Source organism: Hyaena hyaena, unplaced genomic scaffold (assembly GCF_003009895.1).
Source record: "Hyaena hyaena isolate Hyena2069 unplaced genomic scaffold, ASM300989v1 scaffold_827, whole genome shotgun sequence".
In the NCBI taxonomy this organism is placed as follows: Eukaryota; Metazoa; Chordata; class Mammalia; order Carnivora; family Hyaenidae; genus Hyaena; species Hyaena hyaena.
In genome coordinates, this window is record NW_024081458.1 from 36,098 (window position 1) to 58,369 (window position 22,272).

At 37.2% G+C, this 22,272-nt stretch overlaps 1 protein-coding gene across 1 annotated transcript in view; it reads right to left on the reverse strand.

Moving 5' to 3' along the window:
- The window catches only part of LOC120221991 (D-ribitol-5-phosphate cytidylyltransferase-like), a gene marked incomplete at its 3' end in the record, with an annotated part of 159,743 nt that overhangs the window by 32,870 nt on the left and 104,601 nt on the right, over window positions 1-22,272 (reverse strand). Inside the window, exon 5 of the mRNA XM_039219683.1 lies at window positions 17,280-17,325. Coding sequence (XP_039075614.1) covers window positions 17,280-17,325 — 46 coding nt within the window. The remainder of the gene's footprint in view (window positions 1-17,279; window positions 17,326-22,272) is intronic.

Sequence of the window (22,272 nt, forward strand, 5' to 3'; positions counted from 1 at the left end):
TAACTTTCCAATTTACATTTTTTTACAGGAAGATTCCAAGGAAACCAATTAAATCTATTTAATTTTTATTTAATCTATTAAATCATATTGCAACCCTCCTGTTCTAACTAATCAAAGCTTGACGCAAATGTTCTTACAGATTCTCGTAAGATACAGTCATAGTACTACTTTCAAGACCATGAAGAACAAAAACTATTATGTACAAAGGACTTATGGTATTGATGTGAAAATGTGGAAAATGAATAATCACAGTGAAAAGCCAGATACATCTAAAATTACAGTTTCTATGTAAATCTTAGCTTCACTTTGCATTGTACAAAATTAATGACATAAATGGTGCCATCACTGGGTATTTAACAAGAAAAATCTGATGAAGACATACTACAGATGCAGAGCGCTGTCCAGTTACAGATGTAGAAAAACTTAAAGTTACTCATTCTTTCTATTTGATTCAAAAAATTAAAACTATATTACACTTAAAATGCCATGACTTTAAGTGTAAATATTAAAGATTAAAAAAATATTAAGACAGGATTTCATATGCATAAAATTCACACTATCAAAATGAGTCTTCCTAATTCTTAGTAACACTGAACTTTATTCACATGTAATAATATCTTATTCCATACAGTCCAAGCCAGTTTCAATGAATAAGATATTTTCGGGGGTGCCTGGGTGGCTCAGTTGGTTAAGCGGTTTGTCCGATTTCTGTTCAGGTCATGATCTCATCGCTCAAGGGCTCAAACCCCACTTTGGGCCTGTGTTGACAGCTCAGAGCTTGAAGCCTGCTTAGGATTCTGTATCTCCTTCTCTCTCTGGCCCTCCCCACTTGCGATCTCTCTCTCTCTCTCTCTCAAAAATGAATAAATATTTAAAAAAAATTTAGATGGGAGAGCGAGGCAAGATGGCAGAGAAGTAGGGAGCTCCCTACATTTCACTTGCCCCCATCTCTCAAACAGAGAAGGCCTGAAGCCATAGGAACCCTTATAAAATCACAGGAGTTTGGAAAGAAAAGGAGATAGAGTCTGCTGAGAAAACAACCTTATGGGTGCATGAGTGCAAATTGGGGAAGATAAAAATGGGTCAGAACCCAGAGACATGGAGGAAGGGGAGGGAGCCCCCTTTTCAGCGAGCCGTGGTGAGTCAAAGAGAAAACAAAGAGCAGATGAAACTGCTCAAAGAATTGTCCCTGTCCCTGGAGAAGAGAAAACCTCAGCTCGGGACAGAGAGAGATCCGGTTTACAGCTGTGGAGCTGACTCTCAGCTGGACGCTCCAATCCTAGGTGGCACCAGGAGAAACTGCTCCTCTGCTTGCCAGCTCCAGCGGGAGGGGAGGCAGCACACCTGAAGCCGCTCCACTGCTCTTCCGGCTCAGCTCGATGCCCAATGGGGAAGCGGCAGGCTTGAACTGCTGGGAGGGACACAGCCTGCAGGTTTATTTTGGGCAGGATCAATAGGGCCCATGGACTAAGATCTGGAAATGAGGTGTGGCTTGGGACATATAACACAGATCACCTTGGCTACGCCTGCAGCACAGGGAGATCAGACCCAAAAGAGTGAGTTGCAATGCTTGGTTCAAGAAGGGACTGGGGCGCCGCCATATTTCTTCCTCCAAACACCAAGGCAGGACCTCAAGGAAAGGCCGGAGGAACTCAGTGGAGGCTAAGACCCACCGACACCAAACCACGCCTATCCCCACTGGAGTCCTGCTTTTTTTTCATACCTGAGCCCAGGGCAAGATCAACATAGATGCACTGCCATGATTAATTTTAGATCAATTCTTTATGTTCAGATATATTTTCCCTGGTCTCATTCGTATCCCTCCCCTCTGCTGGACTGGGCACTCTGATCATTGGTTAGCTTCAACAGTCACATTTTAATCCATTCTCTAGATATATATTCTATACCTCCACTACCACCTTTCTCCCTCCTTCCCTCCCTCCCTCTCTCTCTCTCTCTGGAGTAATCAGACTATACAGTTTCTCTGAGTAACATTATCTTCATTTCCACCTCCTCACCTCTTACCATATTCTCCTTTCTCCCTCTGGGTTAAGCCTCTTAGTCTCTCTGCCTGGTCATTGTCCAATTTTGTTTTCTCCTCGTCTTGTAATTTCTCTCTTTGTATATGCTCTTTCATCAGCACTACATGCACCCTGCTCTTTATTTGTAGTTGGGAATTCTGGATTTAAGCTTTTAGACTGTCCTTTATCTTTTGGGGTTTTATCCTTTTTCTTTTCTTCTTTTTCTTTTTTAATTTTTATTATTTGTTTTTCCTCCTCTTTTTTTTTCTTTTTCCCTTTCAGTTTGCTTGTTTGTCGGATCTGTCTGTGCGTTTGTATGCCTTTGTTCCCTGTGTGTTTCTCTGTTTTCTTTTCCAGGGCTACCTCAAGAAACAAGCCAAAGTACACATGGTGGAGAGTCCCAAATACCACTATGAGTAGGGAAATAAAATAACCAAAGTCTCAACAAGAGAAACAAAGAGACACCATTCAAAAAACAATTACTGAATGGAAAGACACTGGACAATCAAAGAGCCTTCTTTAATACAGCAGTATTCGCAGGTGCAGAGTGCATAACAAGCTTTTAAAACTAACAAGAGACATAGCTATCCAAAATGACAAAACTGAAGAACTCTCCTCTAAAGAAATTCCAGGAAGAAATGACAGCTAAAGAACTGCTCAAAACAGATATAAGCAACATAACTGAAGAAGAATTTAGAACAATAGTCATAAAACTAATTGCTGGGCTTGAAAAAAGCATGGAAGACATCAGAGAAACTATTGCTACAAAGACTATGGAGCTCAAAATAGTTGTGATGAATTAAAAAATGATATAAATGAGATGCACAATAAAATGAACGCATCCAATGACTGGATTGAAGAGGCAGAGAGGAGAATAGGTGAGTTAGAAGACAAAATTATAGAAAAAGAGGAAGCTGAGAAATAAACTGATCCAGGATCACAAAAGGAGAGTTTGAGAGCTGAACGATACAATCAATGGAACAATATTCATATCATAGGGATTTCAGAAAAGGAAGAGAGAGGGAAAGGCACTGAAGGAGTCCTTGAGCAAATTATAGCAGAGAAGTTCCCCAATCTGGGGAAGCAAACAGACCTTGAAATCCAAGAGGCACAGAAAACTCCCGTCAGATGCAACTTGAATTGATCTCTGCAAGACACATCATAGTGAAACTGGCAAAATATAAGCGCAAAGAGAGAATTCTGAAAGCGACTAGGGAGAAAAGGGCCCTATCATACAAAGGGAACCCTATCACAGTGGTCACAGACCTATCTAATGAAACTTGGCAGGACAGAAAGGAATGGCAGGAAATCTTCAATGTGATGAACAGAAAAAATAGGCGGTCAAGAATCCTCTATCCAGCAAGCCTGTCATTCAGAATAGGAGGAGAGATAAAATTCTTCCCAAATAAACAAAAATCAAAGAATTTGTCAACCAGCCCTACAAGTAATCCTGACAGGGACTCTATGAGGGAAATGTTGCAAGGAACACAGGGGACCAGAGACACCAACCACACAAGCACGAATCCTACAGAGAACACAATGATTCTAAACCCGTATTTTTCAATAATAACAGTGAATGTAAATGGAATAAATGCTCCAATCAAAAGACATAGGGTAGCAGAATGGATGAAAAAACAAAATCCATCCATCTATTTGCAGTCTGCAAGAAACTCATTTTAGACCTGAGGACACCTTCATATTGAAAGTAAGGGGATAGAAAAATATAGATCATGCTACTGGAAGTCAAAAGAAAGCTGGAGTAGCTATACTTCTATCAGACAGACTGGACTTTAAAGTAAAGGCAGTAACAAGGGATGAAGAAGGGCATTATATAATAATTACAGGGTCTATCCGTCAGGAACAGCTAACAATTAAAAATGTCTACACACTGAATACGGGAGCACCCAAATACATAAAACAATCACAAACAGAAACAATCTTATAGATAAGAATGTGCTAAAAGAAGGGGACTTTAAAAATCCACTTAAAGAAAAGGATAGATCAACTAGACAGAAAATCACTAAAGAAACAATGGACTTGAATGACACATTAGACCAGATGGATCTGACAGATATATTTAGAACTCTACATCCTGAGGCCATGGAATTCACTTTCTTCTCAAGTGCGCATGGTACATTCTCCAAGAAAGATCACATAATAGGACATAAAGCAGCACTCAATAAATATAAAAGAACTGAGATCATACCATGCACACTTTAAGATCACAATGCTATGAAACTTGAAATCAATCACAGGAAGAAGTCTGGAAAACCTCCAAAAACATGGAGAACACCCTACTAAAGACCAAATAGGCCAATCAGGCAATTAGAGAAGAAATTTAAAAATATATGGAAACAAATGAAAATGCAAATACAACAATCCAAACTCTATGGGATGCATCAAAGGCAGTCCTAAGAGGAAAGTACACTGCACTCTAGGCCTATTTCAAGAAATTAGAAAAAATGCAAGTACAAAATCTAACAGTACACCTAAAGGAACTAGAAGGACAGCAACAAGAGCACTCCCAACCCAGTAGGAGAAGAGAAACAATAAAAATCAGGGCAGAAATAAACAATATAGAATCCAAAGAAACAGTTGAGCAGATCAATGACACCAAGAGTTGTTTTTCTGAAAAACTAAGCAAAATTAACAAACCTCTAGCCAGTCTTCTCAAAAAGAAAAGAGAGAGCACCCAAATAGACAAAATCATGAATGAAAATAGACTTATTATAACCAACCCCTCAGAAATACAAGCAATTATCAGGGAATACTACAAAAAATTATATGCCAACAAATTGGACAACTTAGAAGAAATGGACAAATTCGTAAACACACACTGACTACCAAAATTCACACGGGAAGAGATAGAAAATCTCAATAGATCCATAAATCATGAAGAAATTGAATCAGTGATCAAAAATCTCCAACAAATAAGAGCCCTGGGCCACATGGCTTCCCTGGGGAATTCTAAAACAGAGTTAAAGAGACATTTATAGCAGAATTAATACCCATTCTTCTCAAGCTATTCCAAAAAATAGAAATAGAAGGAAAACTTCCAGACTCATCCTACAAGGCCAGCATCACTTTGATTCCCCAGCCAGAGAGAGACCCAGCAAAAAAAAGAGAACTACGGGCCAATATCCTTGATGAATACGGATGCAAAAATCGTCAACAAGATACTTGGAAATCAAATGCAACAGCACATAAAAATAATTATCCACCATGATCAAGTGGGATTCATTCCTGGATTACAGGGCTGGATCAATATTCACAAATCAATCAATGTGATACATCACATTAACAAAAGAAAAGATAAAAACCATATGATCATGACGATAGATGCAGAAAAAGCATTTGACAAGAATCAGCACCCCTTCTTAATAAAGACCCTTGAGAAACTCGGGATAGAAGGAACTTACTTAAACATCATAAAAGCCATCTATGAAAAGCCCTCACCTAACATCATCCTCAATGGGGAAAAACTGAGATCTTTCCCCCTGAAATCAGGAACATGACAGGAATGTTGTTTAACATAGTGCTGGAAGTCCTAGCATCAGCAATCAGACAACAAAAGGAAATCAGAGGCATCAGAATTGGCAAAGAAGAAGTCAAACGTTCACTTTTCGCAGATGACATGATACTCTACATAGAAAACCTGACAGACTCCAACAGAAGACTACTAGAACTAATCCAACTTTGACTACCCAGCAATGTTGCAGGGTACAAAATCAACGTACAGAAAACGGATGCATTTTTATACACCAACAATGAAGCAACAGAAAGAGAAATCAAGAAACTGATCCCATTAACACTTGCACAAAAAACCATAAAATACATAGGAATAAACCTAACCAAAGATATAGGAGATCTGTATGATGAAAACTATAGAACACTTATGAAGGAAATTGAAGAAGACACAAGGAAATGGAAAAACATTCCATGCTCATGGGTCAGAAGAATAAATATTGTTAAAATGTCATTGCTACCCAAAGCAATCTACACATTCATTGCAATCCCAATCAAAATTACACCAGCATTCTTCTCAAAACTAGAAAAAACTATCCTAAAATTTGTATGGAACCACAAAAGACCCCGAATAGCCAAAGTAATATTGAAGAAGAAAACCAAAACAGGAGACATCACAATCCCACAATCCCATTCTTCTGCACGTTGCAGAAGAATGAAACTAGATCATTTTCTCACACCATACACAAAAATAAACTCAAAATGGATAAAGGACCTGAATGTGAGACAGGAAACCAGCAAAATTTGTTTTAAATTTTACTCGCAGAAACCTATAAGGGTAAAATAATAAAGATCAATGACCAAATCCAACTCTTAACATCAGAAAAAGGAGTAGTAAAATGCTGTTTGGAATCCTTACAGGAATTGGCCTGGAAAGCAAAGGGGCCCAATTTCCTGACTTCTGCCAACCAGTTGGACTTAAAGCCTAGAGTTTTAAAAGTCAGGGGGTATGGATGAGATAGACTCCTGAAGGTTTTTCTCTAATCTTAGAGAGATTAGCAAACAATCCATGAATAAGCATTTTGCAAAGTGGGACCAGAAGAGTGCCTTGGGAACACAGTGGAAAGGTTACTCATCTCAGCACTTCCTAGAGTGACAGTGTTCACTAAAGGACTCCTCCAGGAACTAGCAGGCACCACCTCCCTACCCCATCACTCAGCATAACCCATAGAGCCACTTGCAGGAACTAACACAGCACCTATACATCTAACTTGCTCACACAAAGCTCTACCTCCTCCATATCCCCATATAACTATACTTCCCAGTCTCACTTGCCTGAGACCCCATACAGCAGGCCTCCTCCCCACAGAAGACCAGCCCAAATCCCTGCTTAGACCACACCTCCTGACTCAAGAGTTTTGCAGAGCCTCAGTTCTGGCAGTGGTGGCAACAGGTCTCATCACAAGCAGACGACAACACACTTAGTTCAAACACTGACATTCAGGTCAGGGATCAAATCTTGCCCATAACAAGCCAAGAAAGCCTCTGCAGATGACTGGCCTGAGGGATAAAGTGGCCAGGACAAAACAGCAGAGTAAATAGCATACACTGGAGACACTCGTGGGAACACTAGGTCCTAATAAACAGGGGGACTGCACTAAAGGACACTATTGGACCTGTTTTTCATAAAGCCATATCCTCAAGAACAAGAGATGTAGCTGACTTTCCTAACACAGAGAAACGGGCACAGAGACATAGACAAAATGAGAACACAGGAAATGTATCCCAAAGGAAAGAACAGGACAAGGCCATGGCCAGAGATCTAAGCAAAACAAATATAAATAACATGCCTGAAGGGGTAGTCAAAGCAAGGATCCTAAGGATTATCACTGGACTTGAGAAAAACAGTGGAAAATATCAGTGAGACCCTTAACACAAAGATAAGGAGTAACAGAACAGAGATAAAAGGCTCAATATAAGCAATGAGAAACACACTGCTCAATATAAGCAATGATCAACAGCAGGATGGAAGAAGCAGAGGAACAAATTAATGACAAAGACAACAGAGTAATGGCAAGTAATCAAATTAAACAAAATAGAGAAAAAAGAATTACACTACATGAAAACAGACTTGGGAAACTCAGTGATTCCATTAAATGTAATGACATTTGTATAATAAGAGTCCAAGAAGGAGAGACAGAAAAGGAGGCAGAAAAATTATTTCAAGAAATAATAGCTGAAAATTTCCATAATCTGGTGAAGAAAACAGGTATCTGGATCTAGGATGCACAGAGAACCCCCAACAAAATCAACAAAAGCAGATCCAAACCAAGACATATTGTAATTAAATTATCAAAATATAATGATAAAGAAACCAAAAAAATAAAAACATCAAGTCAAAAAAAGACAGTAACATAGAAGGGAAAATCAATGAATCTAACAGCAGCTTTATGAGCAGAAACTTTCCAAGCCAGAAGGGAGATGCATGATATATTGAAAGTGCTAAATGGGAAAAATCTGCAGCCAACAATACTTTATCCAGAAAGGCTAGAAGAATTGAGAATAGAAGACACAAAGTTTCCCAGACAACCAAAAACTAGATTAGCTCATGATCACTAAACCAGTCCTGCAAAAAATATTGAAGGGGACTCTTTGAGTGGAAAGGAGACCAAAAGTGACAGTCCGAAGGTTGGAAACACACAAAATGTATATATACATATATATATGATAACCATATCTTAAAAAACACTAATAAATATACAAAAAATATTGACAAAGAAATCCCAATAGATCATTAAAGAAAATCAACAAACTGTGAAAGAAAGGATCAGAGGGGAGCCTGAGTGTCTCAGTTGGTTAGGCATCTGACCTCGGCTCAGGTCATGATCTCATGGTCCGTGTGTTCAAGCCCTGCATTGGGCTCTGTGCTGACAGAGCCTGTTTCAGATTCTGTGTCTCCCTCTCTCTCTCCCCCTCCCCAGGTCGTGCTCCAACCCTTTCTGGTCAAAAATAAATAAATGTCAAAATTTTTTTTAAAAACAAAGGATCAGAGAAAATCTTCAGAAACAACCACAAACACAAATAATAAAATGGAAATAATTACATCTATCAATAATTACGTTGAATGTAAATGGACCAAATGTTCCAATCTAAAGGCACAGGGTGGCAGAGTGAGGTTAAAAAAAAAAAAGACTCATATATATGCTGCCTACCATAGTCTCATTTTAGAGCTAAAAACACCTGGAGAGAGAGATATATATTCAGAACACTGCATTCTAAAACAGAATACACATTTTTTTCAAGTGCACATGGAACATTTTCCAGATACGATCACATATTAGTCCACAAATCAAACCTCAATAAACTCAAGAATATTAAACTTATACCATGCATGTTTTCTGACCACAATGCTAGGACACTAGAAGTTAATCACACACACAAAAAAATGAGTAAAGACTAAAAATACATGGAGATTAAATAATACGCTACTAAACAATGAATAGGTCAATGAGGAAATAAATTAATAAATTTAAACGCACATGGCAACAACTGAAAATAAAAATCCAATGGTCCAAAACCTTAGGGATGCAGTAAAAGTGGTTCTATAAGAGAAGTTTATAGCAATACAAGCCTATTTTCAGGAGCAAGAAAAATCTCAAAAAACCTAATCTTACACCTAAAGGAACTAGAAACAAAACTAAACTAAAACCAGCAGAAGGAAAGACATAGTAAAGTTTAGAGCAGAAATAAAGGATACAGAAACTAAAAAAACAATAGGATAGATGAATAGAACGAGGAGCTGTTTCTGGGGGAAATCATAAAATTGATAATCTTTTAGTCAGACTTATCAAGATTTCAAAAAATCCTCACATACTATCACAAATTGGCATAGAAATAACAACCAACAACACAGAAATACAAACCATTGTGAGAGAATATTATGATAAACTATACACCAACAAATAGTGACCTAGAAGAAATGGATAAATTCCTAGAAACATAAATTACAAAAATTAAAAAAAGAATGAAAAAACTTAATAGACTGATAACCAGCAAATAAAGTCAATCAGTAATGAAAATACTCCCAACAAAAGAATTCCAGGACCAGATGGTTTCACAGGTGAAATCTATAAAACATTTAAAGAAGCGTTAACACCTATTTTTCTTAAACTATTAAAATAAATAGAAAAAGAAGGACTACTACCTAATTAATTCTATCAAGCCAGCATTATCCTGATATCCCTATCAGATAAACAAATAAAAATGACAACTATAGGCTAATATCTCTAATGAACAAAGAAAGAAAAATTCTCAACAAAACGCTAGCAATGTTTTTAAAGAGTCATTCACCAATATCAAGTGTCATTTATTCCTGGGTTGCAAGGGTGGTTTAATATTCACAAATCAATCAATGTGATACATTACACAAATAGTAGAGTCATAAGATCATTGCAATTGATGCATAAAAAACATTTGACAGAGTACAACATCCATTTATGAGAAAACCTCTCAAAAATAGGCTTAGAGGAGGGCACCTGGGTGGCTCAGTTGGTTAAGTGTCCAACTTTGGCTCAAGTCATGATCTCATGGTTCATGAGTTCCAGCCCTCCATTGGGCTCTGTGCTAATAGCTCAAAGCCTGGAGCCTGCTTTGGATTTTGTGTTTCTCTCTCAGCCTCTCCTTCGCTCGTACTCTCTCTCAAAAATAAACAAACATGAAAATATTTTATTTTAAAGAATAGGTTTAAAGAGACCATTCCTCAACATAGTAAAGGGCATCTATGAAAAACAACAACAACCTGTTAACATCATCCCTAGTGGCAAAAACCTGACAGCTTTTCCCCTAACACCAGGAACAAGACAAGGATGTCCACTCTCAACACTTTTATTCAGCATGAACTCAACATATTCAACATACTTCAAGTCCTAGCCTCAGCAATCAGACAACAAAAAGAAATAAAATAAATCCATTCTGGTAAAGAAGAAATCAAACTTTGACAGCAGATGACATCATAGTATATATAGAAAATGCCTCAGGACTCCACCAAAAAACTACTACAACTGATAAATTCAATAAGGTTGCAGGATACAAAATCAATGTACAGAAATCCGTTGCATTTCTATACACTAATAATGAAGCAAAAAGAGAGAAATGTTTAAAAATCCCATTTATAACATCACCCAAAACTAGTAAGATACCCAAGAATAAACCCAATCAAGGAGGTGAAAGACTTTTTCTGAAAGCTGAAAAACACTGATGACAGAAATTCAAGATGACACAAATGCAAAGACGTTCCATGCTCACGGGTTCAAAGAGAAACAACTGTTAAAATGTCTCTACTACCCAAAGTAGTCTACACAATTAATGTAATCTCTATCAAAATACCAAGAGCATTTTTCACAAAACTGGAACAAATCATCCTGAAATATATGGAACCACAAAAGACACCTAATAGACTTTATTCTTGAGAAAGAAAACCAAAGCTGGAGGTGTAACAATTCCAAACTTCAAGTTATATTACAAAGTTGTAGTAATCAAAACAGTTCTGGCACAAAAAGAAATCCATAAATCAATAGAACAGAAAAGAAAACCCAGAAATAGACCTACAACTATATGGTCATTAATCTTTGACAAAGGAAGAATATCCAAGGGGGAAAAGACAGGCTCTTTCACAAATTGTGTTAGGAACCTGGAAATCCACATGCAAAAGAATGATACTGGATTATTTTCTTACACCACACACAAAACTAAATTCAGAATGAATTAAATACCTAAATGTGAGACCTGAAACCATAAATATCCTAGAAGTGAACAAAGGCAGTAATCCCTCTGACACTGGCTGTAGCAACTTGTTTCTAGATATGTCTCTTGAGACAAAGGAAACAAAAGCAAAAATAAACTTTTGGAAGTATATCCAAATGAAAAGCTACTACACAGTTAAGGAAACAATCAATGAAACTAAAAGGGAACCTACGGAATGGGAGAAGGTATTTGCAAATGACTTGTCAGATGAAGGGCTAGTATGCAAAATATAGAAAGAATGTATAAAACTCAACACCCAAAAAACAAATAATCCAATTTAAAAATGGGAAGACATGAACACACATTTCTCCAAAGAAGACATTCACATGACCAATAGACACATGAAAAGATGCTCAACATCACTTATCAACAGGGAAATACAAATCAAAACTACAATGAGATACCACCTCATAACTGTCAGAATGGCTAAAATCAACAACACAAGAAACAACAGGTGTTGCTGAGGATGTGGAGAAAGAGAAACTCTCTTGCACTGCTGCAGGGAATGCAAACTGGTGCAGGCAGTCTGTTGTGAGGAACAGTATGAAGGTTCCTCAAAAAGTTAAAAACAGAATTATCCTATGGTCCAGCAATGGCACTATTGGGTATTTAACCAAAGATTACAAAAACATTATGCCAAAGAGATGCATGAACCCTTCTTTTTATAACAGCATTATTTACAATTGCCAAACTATGGAAATAGTCCAAGTATCCATCAACTGATGAGTGGATAAAGATGTGGTATACATACAATGGAATATTATTCAGTCATAAATAAGAATGTAATCTTGGCATTTGCAACAACATGGTTGTAGCTAGAGAGTATTATGCTAAGTGAAATAAGTCAGAGAAGGACAAACACCACATGATTTCACTTATGTGGAATTTAAGAACCACAACTAATGAGCAAAGGAAAAACAAGAGAGAGAAAAACCAAGAAACAAACTCTTAATTATTATAAAGAACTGATGGTTCCCAGAGGTGAGGTAGTTTGGTGGGGAATAGGTTAAATAGTTGATGGGGATTAAGGATGGCATTTGCTTTGATGAGCACCGGGTAGTGTATGGAATTATTGAATCACTGTATTGTACACATGAAACTAATATTCACTGTCTGTTAACTGGACTATACTTTTTTTAATGTTTATTTATTTTGAGAGACATAGTGCATGTATGAGCAGGGAAGGTGCAGAAATAGAGAATCCCAAGCAGGGTCTGTGTTATTAATATGAAGTTCGACGCCAGGCTTGATCTTAGGAACCATGAGATCATGACCTGAGATAAAATCAAGTCAGATACCTAACCAAGTAAGCCACCCAGGTGCCCCATACCTAAATAAAAACTTTAAGGGATGCCTGAGTGGCTCAGTCAGTTAAGAGTCTGACTTCAGCTCAGGTCATGATCTCATGGTTGCTGAATTCAAGCTCCAAGTTGGGCTCTGTACTGATAGCTCCAAGCCTGGAGCCTACTTCAGATTCTGTCTCCCTCTCTCTTTGCCCTTCTCCCCCTCTTGTGCTCTGTCTGTCTCTCTCCCTCTCTCATAAATACACTAACGTTTAAAAAAAATTTTTTTAATAAAATACCAAAAACAATGCTTTGTTTTACCTCATAGTAAATTTGTGATTAACTATGATTTTCAACACAGACAACTGTGTGAACAAATAAGAGACCACTTTATATGCACATTTACTGTTATCAAATACTTCACTATAGATGTAACTGTATATAAATATAATGATGCTGAAATAAATTAAGCTTCAAAATAAGATTTATCTAAAAACACAAAAATAGAAGTCCAACTTTGAGGCTTGCTACAAGCTACAATTTGGCAATTTTAGTGAAAAGCTTGCCCAAGATTAGTTACATCAAAATTCCCATACTGAACAAAAAATATGGACTTGAACAAACATTAAAATGGACCAAAACATGGAAACTGTTCCAGTGACAATTTGGGAGTACAAAAGGCACTTGCAAGACATGACAAATCATCAGAAGATAATTTGTTGAGCAGCAATAATTGGCATTCTAGTGAAAAAGCAGCTCGGGAAGGGCGACTTACAGAATACGAACAACTCATATCACAGATTGAGAACAAGCTTCGTCTTGGAAATGGGTCAACTTTCAAGTACCAGAATTAACAAAGAATAAAACTGAACAGTAACCAATCATTTTGAAACTACTGAGTTTTTATTTTTACTCATCCTCTGGTCATGTCTAGAAATCTGCTATTTCAGTATTATACTTTCCCACACTCTAGAAAAATATACTATGTGGTTAGCACAGCACTGTAAGAGAACATGTCTAGCTTCAACTGTGTGGTCACTCTTCATCAGGCCACACTCAGATTCGGGTTGGCTGAATTTTATAAGCCACAGGCTATCCTGGCTAGAAGAGCACTAATGAATCTAGTATCCAATACAGTACTCAGCATGAGTGTCTCACAATTCAGAGGTGCCAAGTGGCCATGCCCCAGAGCCAAGTCAGACTTAAAGACAAAAAAGAGCTGGGTTTAAATTGTGCATCTTGCTCTTACTGTGTAACCGAGAGAAAAGTACTAAATCTAAACCTCTGGTTAATGCATCTCAAAAAGGAGGGGGGGGGGATATTATCTCTATTACAGCATTATAGAAAAAAAAAATGAGATAACGTATTTAAATGTTAGGAGTGCCACCTATTCCAAATCCTGGCTTTCAATTTTGCATTAAGGACATACATGTGATTTTATATAATCTCTAAGAAAAAAAATATATATAATATAGGGAGAGATAAAGGGGGTCTCAATATGCACCTGTCAGAAATAGGCAAAGTGGTATGGTTGGAGAAAAGGGGCCGCTTGTCCTCATCATTTAAATTTTTTCTACCCAAAGGAAAAAAACATAGCCATACCCTACAACATACAAGTCCATTCAGTTAAACTCAGTGTTCCAGGCCACATAAGAAAAAAGAAGAGACATCCTCTCATCTTCACAGAATCAATGTAAAAGAAGTTGACACCAAGTTATGAGCAATGCTGAAATCCAAGATTGCCTAAAATAGCAAATTTAATCATTGTTTTCATATATAAATTTGGTGGTAAAATCAGACCTGAACTTGGACTAGAGGCTCTACACTCTTTACTCCTGTACTGGCTATAAACATTTATGCATTATAATTTCCATTATGTGGCAAGGTCCTTAATCCCCACTACTGATGTGACTTGTAAGGTACTGCACAAACTTCTGGGAAAAAAAATCAATATTCCAAATTTCAAAACACATGCAGTCCAAAAATTCCAGAGAAGGGAGTTTGAACAATCTCTGCATTAGGAAAAAAAGAGAAAATAGCTGTATTAAGAGATAAGCTACCAAAACTTGTAGAAGGTATAGAAACTTGTAGTTTAAGAATGTATTTTCTATCCTTTTAAAATCAGTACTTGCTTAGAACCCTGACTATCCTCCAATATGGACACAGTGACACAACTTATATCATTAAATTCTTGGAAAACCAAGAGATTGTACACATGGAATGCTTTTAAAACAAGGTATGACACAAAGTAAGGACCCAAGAAACACGGTGCTGTAGCAGTGCCTAGAAATTTACTTTGAACATTTGCTAGGAAAAGACAAATGGGGAGTAGGTAGCTCAATCTGCTATATGTCATATATTATTTTGCAATCAATCTTATTTTTAAAAATCCAAGGGTATTCGTTTGCCTGTGTCACACCTGTTTGCTTCTCCTATCAGCCTCAGAGCTAGATTTAGGGCCAGTCACAAAGGTAGGCAGCCATCTCAGGTAAGCAAACAAGCATCTGGAGCTGAGAAAGCACATAATATTTCAAGTTCTTAAGGCAATAAAAATATTATCTGAAAAGAAATGACCTATGAAAGACTGAAGAGCAGCCTAGAGGAATGTTTCCAGAATTTAACATACAAACCAGCCAGCTGGAGTTTTTGTTAAAACGCATATTCTGATTGAATGGGGCAGGGGTCACACCTTCTGGTAACCTCAACACCACTGATCTAGAAGGCCACACTGACAGTAGGGGAGGCCCCAAAGCCATGACCCTCCAAGCGTATCTGCAACATCACAGTCTCCTGGCATGTTAGAAATGCCAACCCTAGAGAGAAGGAAAACTTTGGAAATCATGGATCAGCTCTTTACATCCAATCACATTAGCTTCTCTGAGAATAAATGAATACTTTTAAATATTTTAAAAATAAAAATAGGGGCACCAGGATGGCTCAGTCGGTTAAGCATCCGACTTCAACTCAGGTCATGATCTCATAGTTGGTAGGTTCGAACCCTGAGTCAAGCTCTATGCTCACGGCTTTGGATTCTGTGTCTTCCTCTCTTTCTGCCCCTCCCCAACTCATGCTCTGTCTCTGTTTCTCTCAAAATAAACAAACATTAAGTTTAATGAAAATAAAAATAAAAATAGCATATTAAAACATGTACGTAAATAAGAAAAGCAATGTCTCTCTGTATACAATTTCCAAAAGTATAGTCCCTACAATTACATTTCACGTGTAGGCTTTTTTATTATAATAATCCTGTTCTGATAAACAATAGGCAAATATAATGTGTAGAATCCTCAGTAGGACCACTGATCAACTACTCACAAAATAATTCATGTCCATTTTACCTAGGTAACAAAGGTATGACTGTGTAAGGAAACCAGATTAGGATTCTATTTCCTTGCGCTGAGAGTGTAAGTAACCACATCATGGCTGAGCCAGCTTCTCCACAGTAATGTTTATACAGTGCCTGCTTATTGTGTAAATACATGTCGACATTTTGATTTATAGCTACAGACTATCTGTTTGCATACACAGATATACGGATGTATAAATAATGATACATTAATGGTTTGAAACACAATATTCTTGAAGGACAAAAACCTTGGGGGTAAATTACAAACATACAATGTCATGACTAGAGAAAAGTTTTCAGTTCTATGAATGGGAAGTCAGTTGGTAATTCAAAATTTGGGGAAAACCTATTTAACCAACTGACAAATTCAGAATTCAGATTCAGTATTTTTTTTTTCAGCTTATAAGTGTGAATAGACGTTCACCTCTCCACCAAAACCTAAGCACACAGGTCTTTATTTCGAAAGAGTCAGTAAAGGACTGTTGAGCACCACACCTGCTTTAGGATTAGCACCATCATGTTCACTAGAACCACAGATTGTTAACAGTGATTCTCTCAGGACACATCTTGGATGTTGCGTGGGGGGAAGGGAAGAGTACTTCTGGCGTCTAGTGAATACAGGCCAGACATGCTGTTGAACAACCTACCACAGACCAGTCTCCACCACAAACAATTATCTGGCCTCAAACACCAAGGGTGCTGGAGTTAAGAAATGCAGATTTAAATGATGGAGAATGCAAAGATACAGAATCAATGGCTTTGATGCGTTATCAATGCATTCTTAGTACGATGTTTAGCACAACAACAAGAATTTGTTGATAATTAAATAAACTACCTTGGAGTAGATGAGAGATGAAAGACAATGATAAAGGGGTTATTACACATGTAGTATCCAAATTCCAAAGCAAAATGACAGTTATTGTCAAAACTGAAAAGGAATTTAACACATCATCTAGCTTTATTTCTCTATTTGGGGGAAAAATATCTTCATATGAAACATGATATATAATATACTAACGTGGCAGTGTTATAGAGGGTGGGGGAAAAGCAGGCCTATTAGTAAAAATAAGTATCCTAAATTAATTAAGATCAGTTTTTACTTCTAATAGTGTCAGGGTCCCATACTTTTTGTAAGTATTTCCTTTATGAAAATTAAAACTAATGTGACGTAAATAATAAGTGATATTTCACAAGCAGGAAACACAAAATATAATTGTTTTCCAAAAACACCAAATCACAGACCTCTGTGGCCTACAGGCATTTATACTTCTGAGAATTCTGGGATTTCAAATGTCATGAGAAATTCTGAACTAGCTTACATTTTTGAAACACAGGAACTGACAGTCACAAGGCCAAACATACCCTTAATAATCGATTCAGCTGCATACAGATCTCGTTTGTAGGTCACCTAAAGGACAAATAAACGTCATTAGAGTTAACAGACCAGGAAGGAATGTGAGGGCAATAAAACTATGCCCCAAAGGAAACTATTTTGGAGAAACTATAAACACATACTATGGACAATTTATAAATTATAACATTAGCAAGTTCAGAAAAATATATTCTATTTCTGCAAACTGCTTAATATTGGATTTTAGATCTTTAAATTGAGATATTATGTGGCAGTGGTTACCAAAATCTTATTAATATAACTCAAATATTATTTCCAACACAATGTGGTAGTGTTTAAATAAAAGCACTGGCACTACTGGTCATTACTGTTTCATAGTAAAGTTTTATGGTGTAAGGAAGGAAGAAAAGTATATGTAACAAAAATCACAAAACTGCATTTTTAGTTCAAATGAGATGATTCTCCAAGATTAATTCACATTAAGAGGTGCCTGGGTGGCTCAGCTGGCTACATGTCCGACTTTGTTCAGGTCATGAGCTTGTGAGTCACAAGTTTGAGACCTGCATTGGGTTCTGTACTGAGATGCCTAGAGCCTAGAGCCTACAGCCTGCCTGTGTGTGCGTGTGTGTGTGTGTGTGTGTCCCTTCCCCATTCATACTCTCTCAAAAATAAGTAAAAAGACATTAAAAAATGATTAGCTCACATTAAAAGGGACTTCCTTCTGAGCTGAGTAGATCTTTATGTAGATAAGGTTCACCTTTCAAGTTTTTTATTAATACAGGGATCTGATACAGACTAGAGGGTACCACCATGTACCTAAGAACGGTCATTATCTTTCTTTAAGAACATGCATACATACTACTTCTAATTATAAGCTGCTATAGTTCTATAGCAGATACTTCCATGAGCTCAAGTACAGACTATGTCAGGTATATGGCACTGCAGAATTAGTTCTTATAGCAGAACTGAAAAACCTAAGATAATGTACCATGTTGTTAAATACTATAATCTTAGTACTTTACCATTAAAGTATCCAGATGATTATGATGAAAATGGTCTAAAAACACAATTTGAAAAATCCTGGACAAATTAGTACAATTCTGTATCTGTTCTACATACTTTTTTCCTTCATATTATCTCATAACTAGACTTGTATAGAAACTTTGTTCAGCCCAAGTTGCTCAGGGCACTTTTACTCAAAATAGATTCCCCTGCTATGCCTACATCCTGGTAGGTAAATCCTGATGCAAAACTATACCCTACAGTCCAGAATTAAAGTAGTAGCTAACAGGGTTGCCTTGGTGGCTCAGTCAGTTGAGTGACCAACTTTGGCTAAGTCATGATCTCATGCTTCATGGGTTTCAGTCAGCAATCAGGCTCTCACTGACAGTGAGGAGCCTACCTGGGCTTCTCTCTCTCTGCTCATTCCCCACTGGTTCTCTCTCTCTCTCTCTCTCTCTCTTTCAAATAAACTTAAACAAAATAAAGTAGTGGCTAACATGAGATAGAAAGCTGCTTGAGCCTTCAACTAAACTATTGAAGTTAAATATGGTGTTGCTACATTATGGCCAAAACAAGTATATGCCAACCAAAACTAGTACTATAGTTTCTGATCCACAATAGAATTCCATTATCTGGATAGAAAACAGAAAACAGACGTTTAAAGGTTCATGTTATGTATTCACAAAATTAAACATTATGTTGATCTCATTCATTCATTCAACAAATATTTATCAAATAATTACTATACTGTAGGTCCTATTCTAAGTTTTGGGAATAGAATGATTAAAAGAATAAGGAAAATGCCTTAACTTGTGGAAACAACATCTGGGTGGAGAAATTTTCTTAGAAGAATTGCATCAGGTAAGTTTTTCTTCTGTGTTCTTGAAAACCCAAAGTTAACTAGGTATCTAAAATCAGGCTTCAATATTTGTAATTCAAATAAGACATTAATGGTTTTCTTTAATAATTTTCTGCTGTGTAGGACAAACTTAGACCTGAACTAGCAAGAGGCCTAATTACCATTATCCATTTTGTATTCTTTCCTGCTCTAAGGAATAAAACTGCATTCAAAATTAAAATAGAGGAACTGTAAAAGTACCTTATACTATTTTTTCAAGAGGACTTTACTGACACATTTTTAAAGTTACAGACAGATTGGTTTCAAATCCTAAAATCCCTTTTCTAGCCTTTCTGCAAGACTTAACAGTTCTGCATTGCAGTCAATCTTAGTAAGACACACATTTTTTATCACCTAAAAGTCCTTTCTCCACTATTTTTAAATCATTAAGTGTATCAACAGCAAAGCCTCTTCAAATTCCTTTTGTCTACTCTTTCTTGCAGGCTGTGGATACTGACTATACACAGATTAAAGCTTTTATTTTTTAACTAATATCTTCTACATAGTGCCTTATTTTTTTTAATAGTTTATTGTCAAGTTGGTTTCCATATAACACCCAATGCTCATCCCAACAAGTGCTCTCCCCCATGCCCATCACCCCCCTTCCCCTCTCCCCCACCCCTATCAGTCCTCAGTTTGTTCTCAGCATTCAAGAGTCTCTCATGGTTTGCCTCCCTTCCTCTCCCCCACTATTTTTCCCCTTCTTCTCCCCCATGGTCCTCTGTTAAATTTCTCTTAATCCTCCTATACATGCAAACATATGCTATCTGTCCTTCTCTACCTGACTTATTTCCCTCAGCATAACACCCTCAAGTTGCATCCACATTGCTACACATGGCCAGATTTCATTCTTTCTCATTACCACGTAGTATTCCATGGTATAGATAAACCACATCTTCTTGATCCATTCATCAGTTGATGGACACTTAGGCTCCTCCCATGTTTTGGCTATTGTTGAGAGTGCTGCTACGAACATTGGGGTCCATGTACCCCTATGCCTCAGCACTCCTGTATCCCTTGGGTAAATTCCTAGCAGTGCTATTGCTGGGTCCTAGGGGAGTTCTAGTGTTAATTTTTTGAGGAACCTCCACACTGTTTTCCAGAGGGGCTGTACCAGTTTACATTCCCACCAACAGTGTAGGAGGGTGCACATTTCCCCACATCCTCGCCAACATCTAGAGTCTCCTGATTTATTCATTTTAGCCACTCTGACTGGCGTGAGGTGGTATCAAAACCACACTCAAAACCACATACTGCCTTATATTTAATACTTGAACTCCACTTCTCACCAAACACGGATTTAATGAAAAAATAAAATGTTTCTCACAAACTCGTAAAATACTGCATTTAAAAATAGCTTTGTTTTTTTTTTTTCCCAATTGAAACAGTTAACGTACTTCAAAGGGAACAGTACTTGAAAATGCTGTAATTCTGAACTGATGAGTTATACTTTTTCTGTCAAACTTTTACAGTAATATGGGTTGCCCTTTCCTTATTTTTTTAGTTTTCACAAGTTTATTAGATCAGTTTTGAAGTTGATTTCCTTCTGTCAACATGATCTGTAGTTTTCCTTTGACCTTGCACAATGTGTTATGAAAATTCATTAGTTAAAAAAAAAAAAAATCAACCCTTACATGAATCAGAGGATTGAAGCTCTCTTCCATCACTAATTTTCACACTGCTCAGCAGAGGCTCAGGAGCCGCCTGAAGACCAGTGCAGGTGATCTGTGTGCCCAAGGCTGAGTGCCCCACATATGCCCTACTCCTCGTTAGGTAAGCTCCATTTTTCTCTTTTTTCTTTGTGCTTCTGTGCAATATTTCATCTGGGCTAAGTGTGTAACTAAAAGAAAAAAACACTCAATAGAAGAGAAACTTAAAACTCAGAGCCAGAGTGACAGTGTTCTGACTCTGTGTCCAGAGCTACCTCTGCTGCCTCCAGATGGGTTACAGAGATCACCACCACCACACCTCCTCGTGTTGCTCAGTGTTGACACTCAACATAGAAATTTCTCAGAGCCTAGTTCGGTTGGCCATCATCTTACATAAATTAGACAATACGCAATCCCCATCTTTTACCTCGTAAGGAAATGAGCATGTAACTCCAGTAATTAGAAGCCAGAAAACACTTTATTTTAAAAATATAGAATGGTAGGTTATTAGACACAAATTTCAATTTGGGGATGTATTGATTTTATTCATTTAATCAATTAGGTTTATCTAGAAAATACTCCTTCCTTACACTGGATGACTGGATAAAAGAACTTTGAAAAGAAACAATGTCACCACATTGTATTTTTGAAATTAAAAAGAAGTAAGATTATTTTGTTTCTTTTGTTTTTAAACAAAGATGCCATAATACTTGGATCTAAGAAAGAAAAGAAAGAAAAAGAAAGAAAGAAAGAAAGGAAGAAAGAAAGGAAGGAAGGAAGGAAGGAAGGAAGGAAGGAAGGAAGAAAGAAGAAAGAAAGAAGAAAGAAAGAAGAAAGAAAGAAAGAAAGAAAGAAAGAAAGAAAGAAAGAAAGAAAGAAAGAAAGATCCCATCAAAAGGATTCCTGAAGAGTCAGTTATTCCAGTAATATGTGATGACTCAAACTTCAGAAACTCCTCCTAAACAAGTATTTTCAGACAATGGAACACAGTTGAATTTCTTTAATACCTGGTTATAAATCTGTGCCTTAAGGATAGTTCTAACATTTAAAAACAAAAAGCCCATTCAATTAGTTCTGTGTAGTGTAGGCAGCATGTATTTAAATATATTGGGACAAAAATACGGTACCATTATAAACTAAAAGAATGGAAGTTTTATGTCTACTAGATGAAATTTTGTCAAAATAATAGTCTGTTGTTCACTAAGGTCTGGCAAGGCACAGGCCCTCAAGAGAAAGGAAGGGAGCCAATCCCTATCCCAGAAATCAGTCCTGCTCTCTTCTGTGATTGGCTAGCCTTTGTCCTGGGGCTTAGGGGACATCCTGTACCCTGCACGGTCATTTAAATTAACGTTTCCTCCAGGCCACAAAGGAGGTACTCTGCAAGAGAGGTGGCCTAACTCTCAGTGTCTACTTCTTACATTTACTTTTACCTACAAAGTATGTAAAATACAAAAT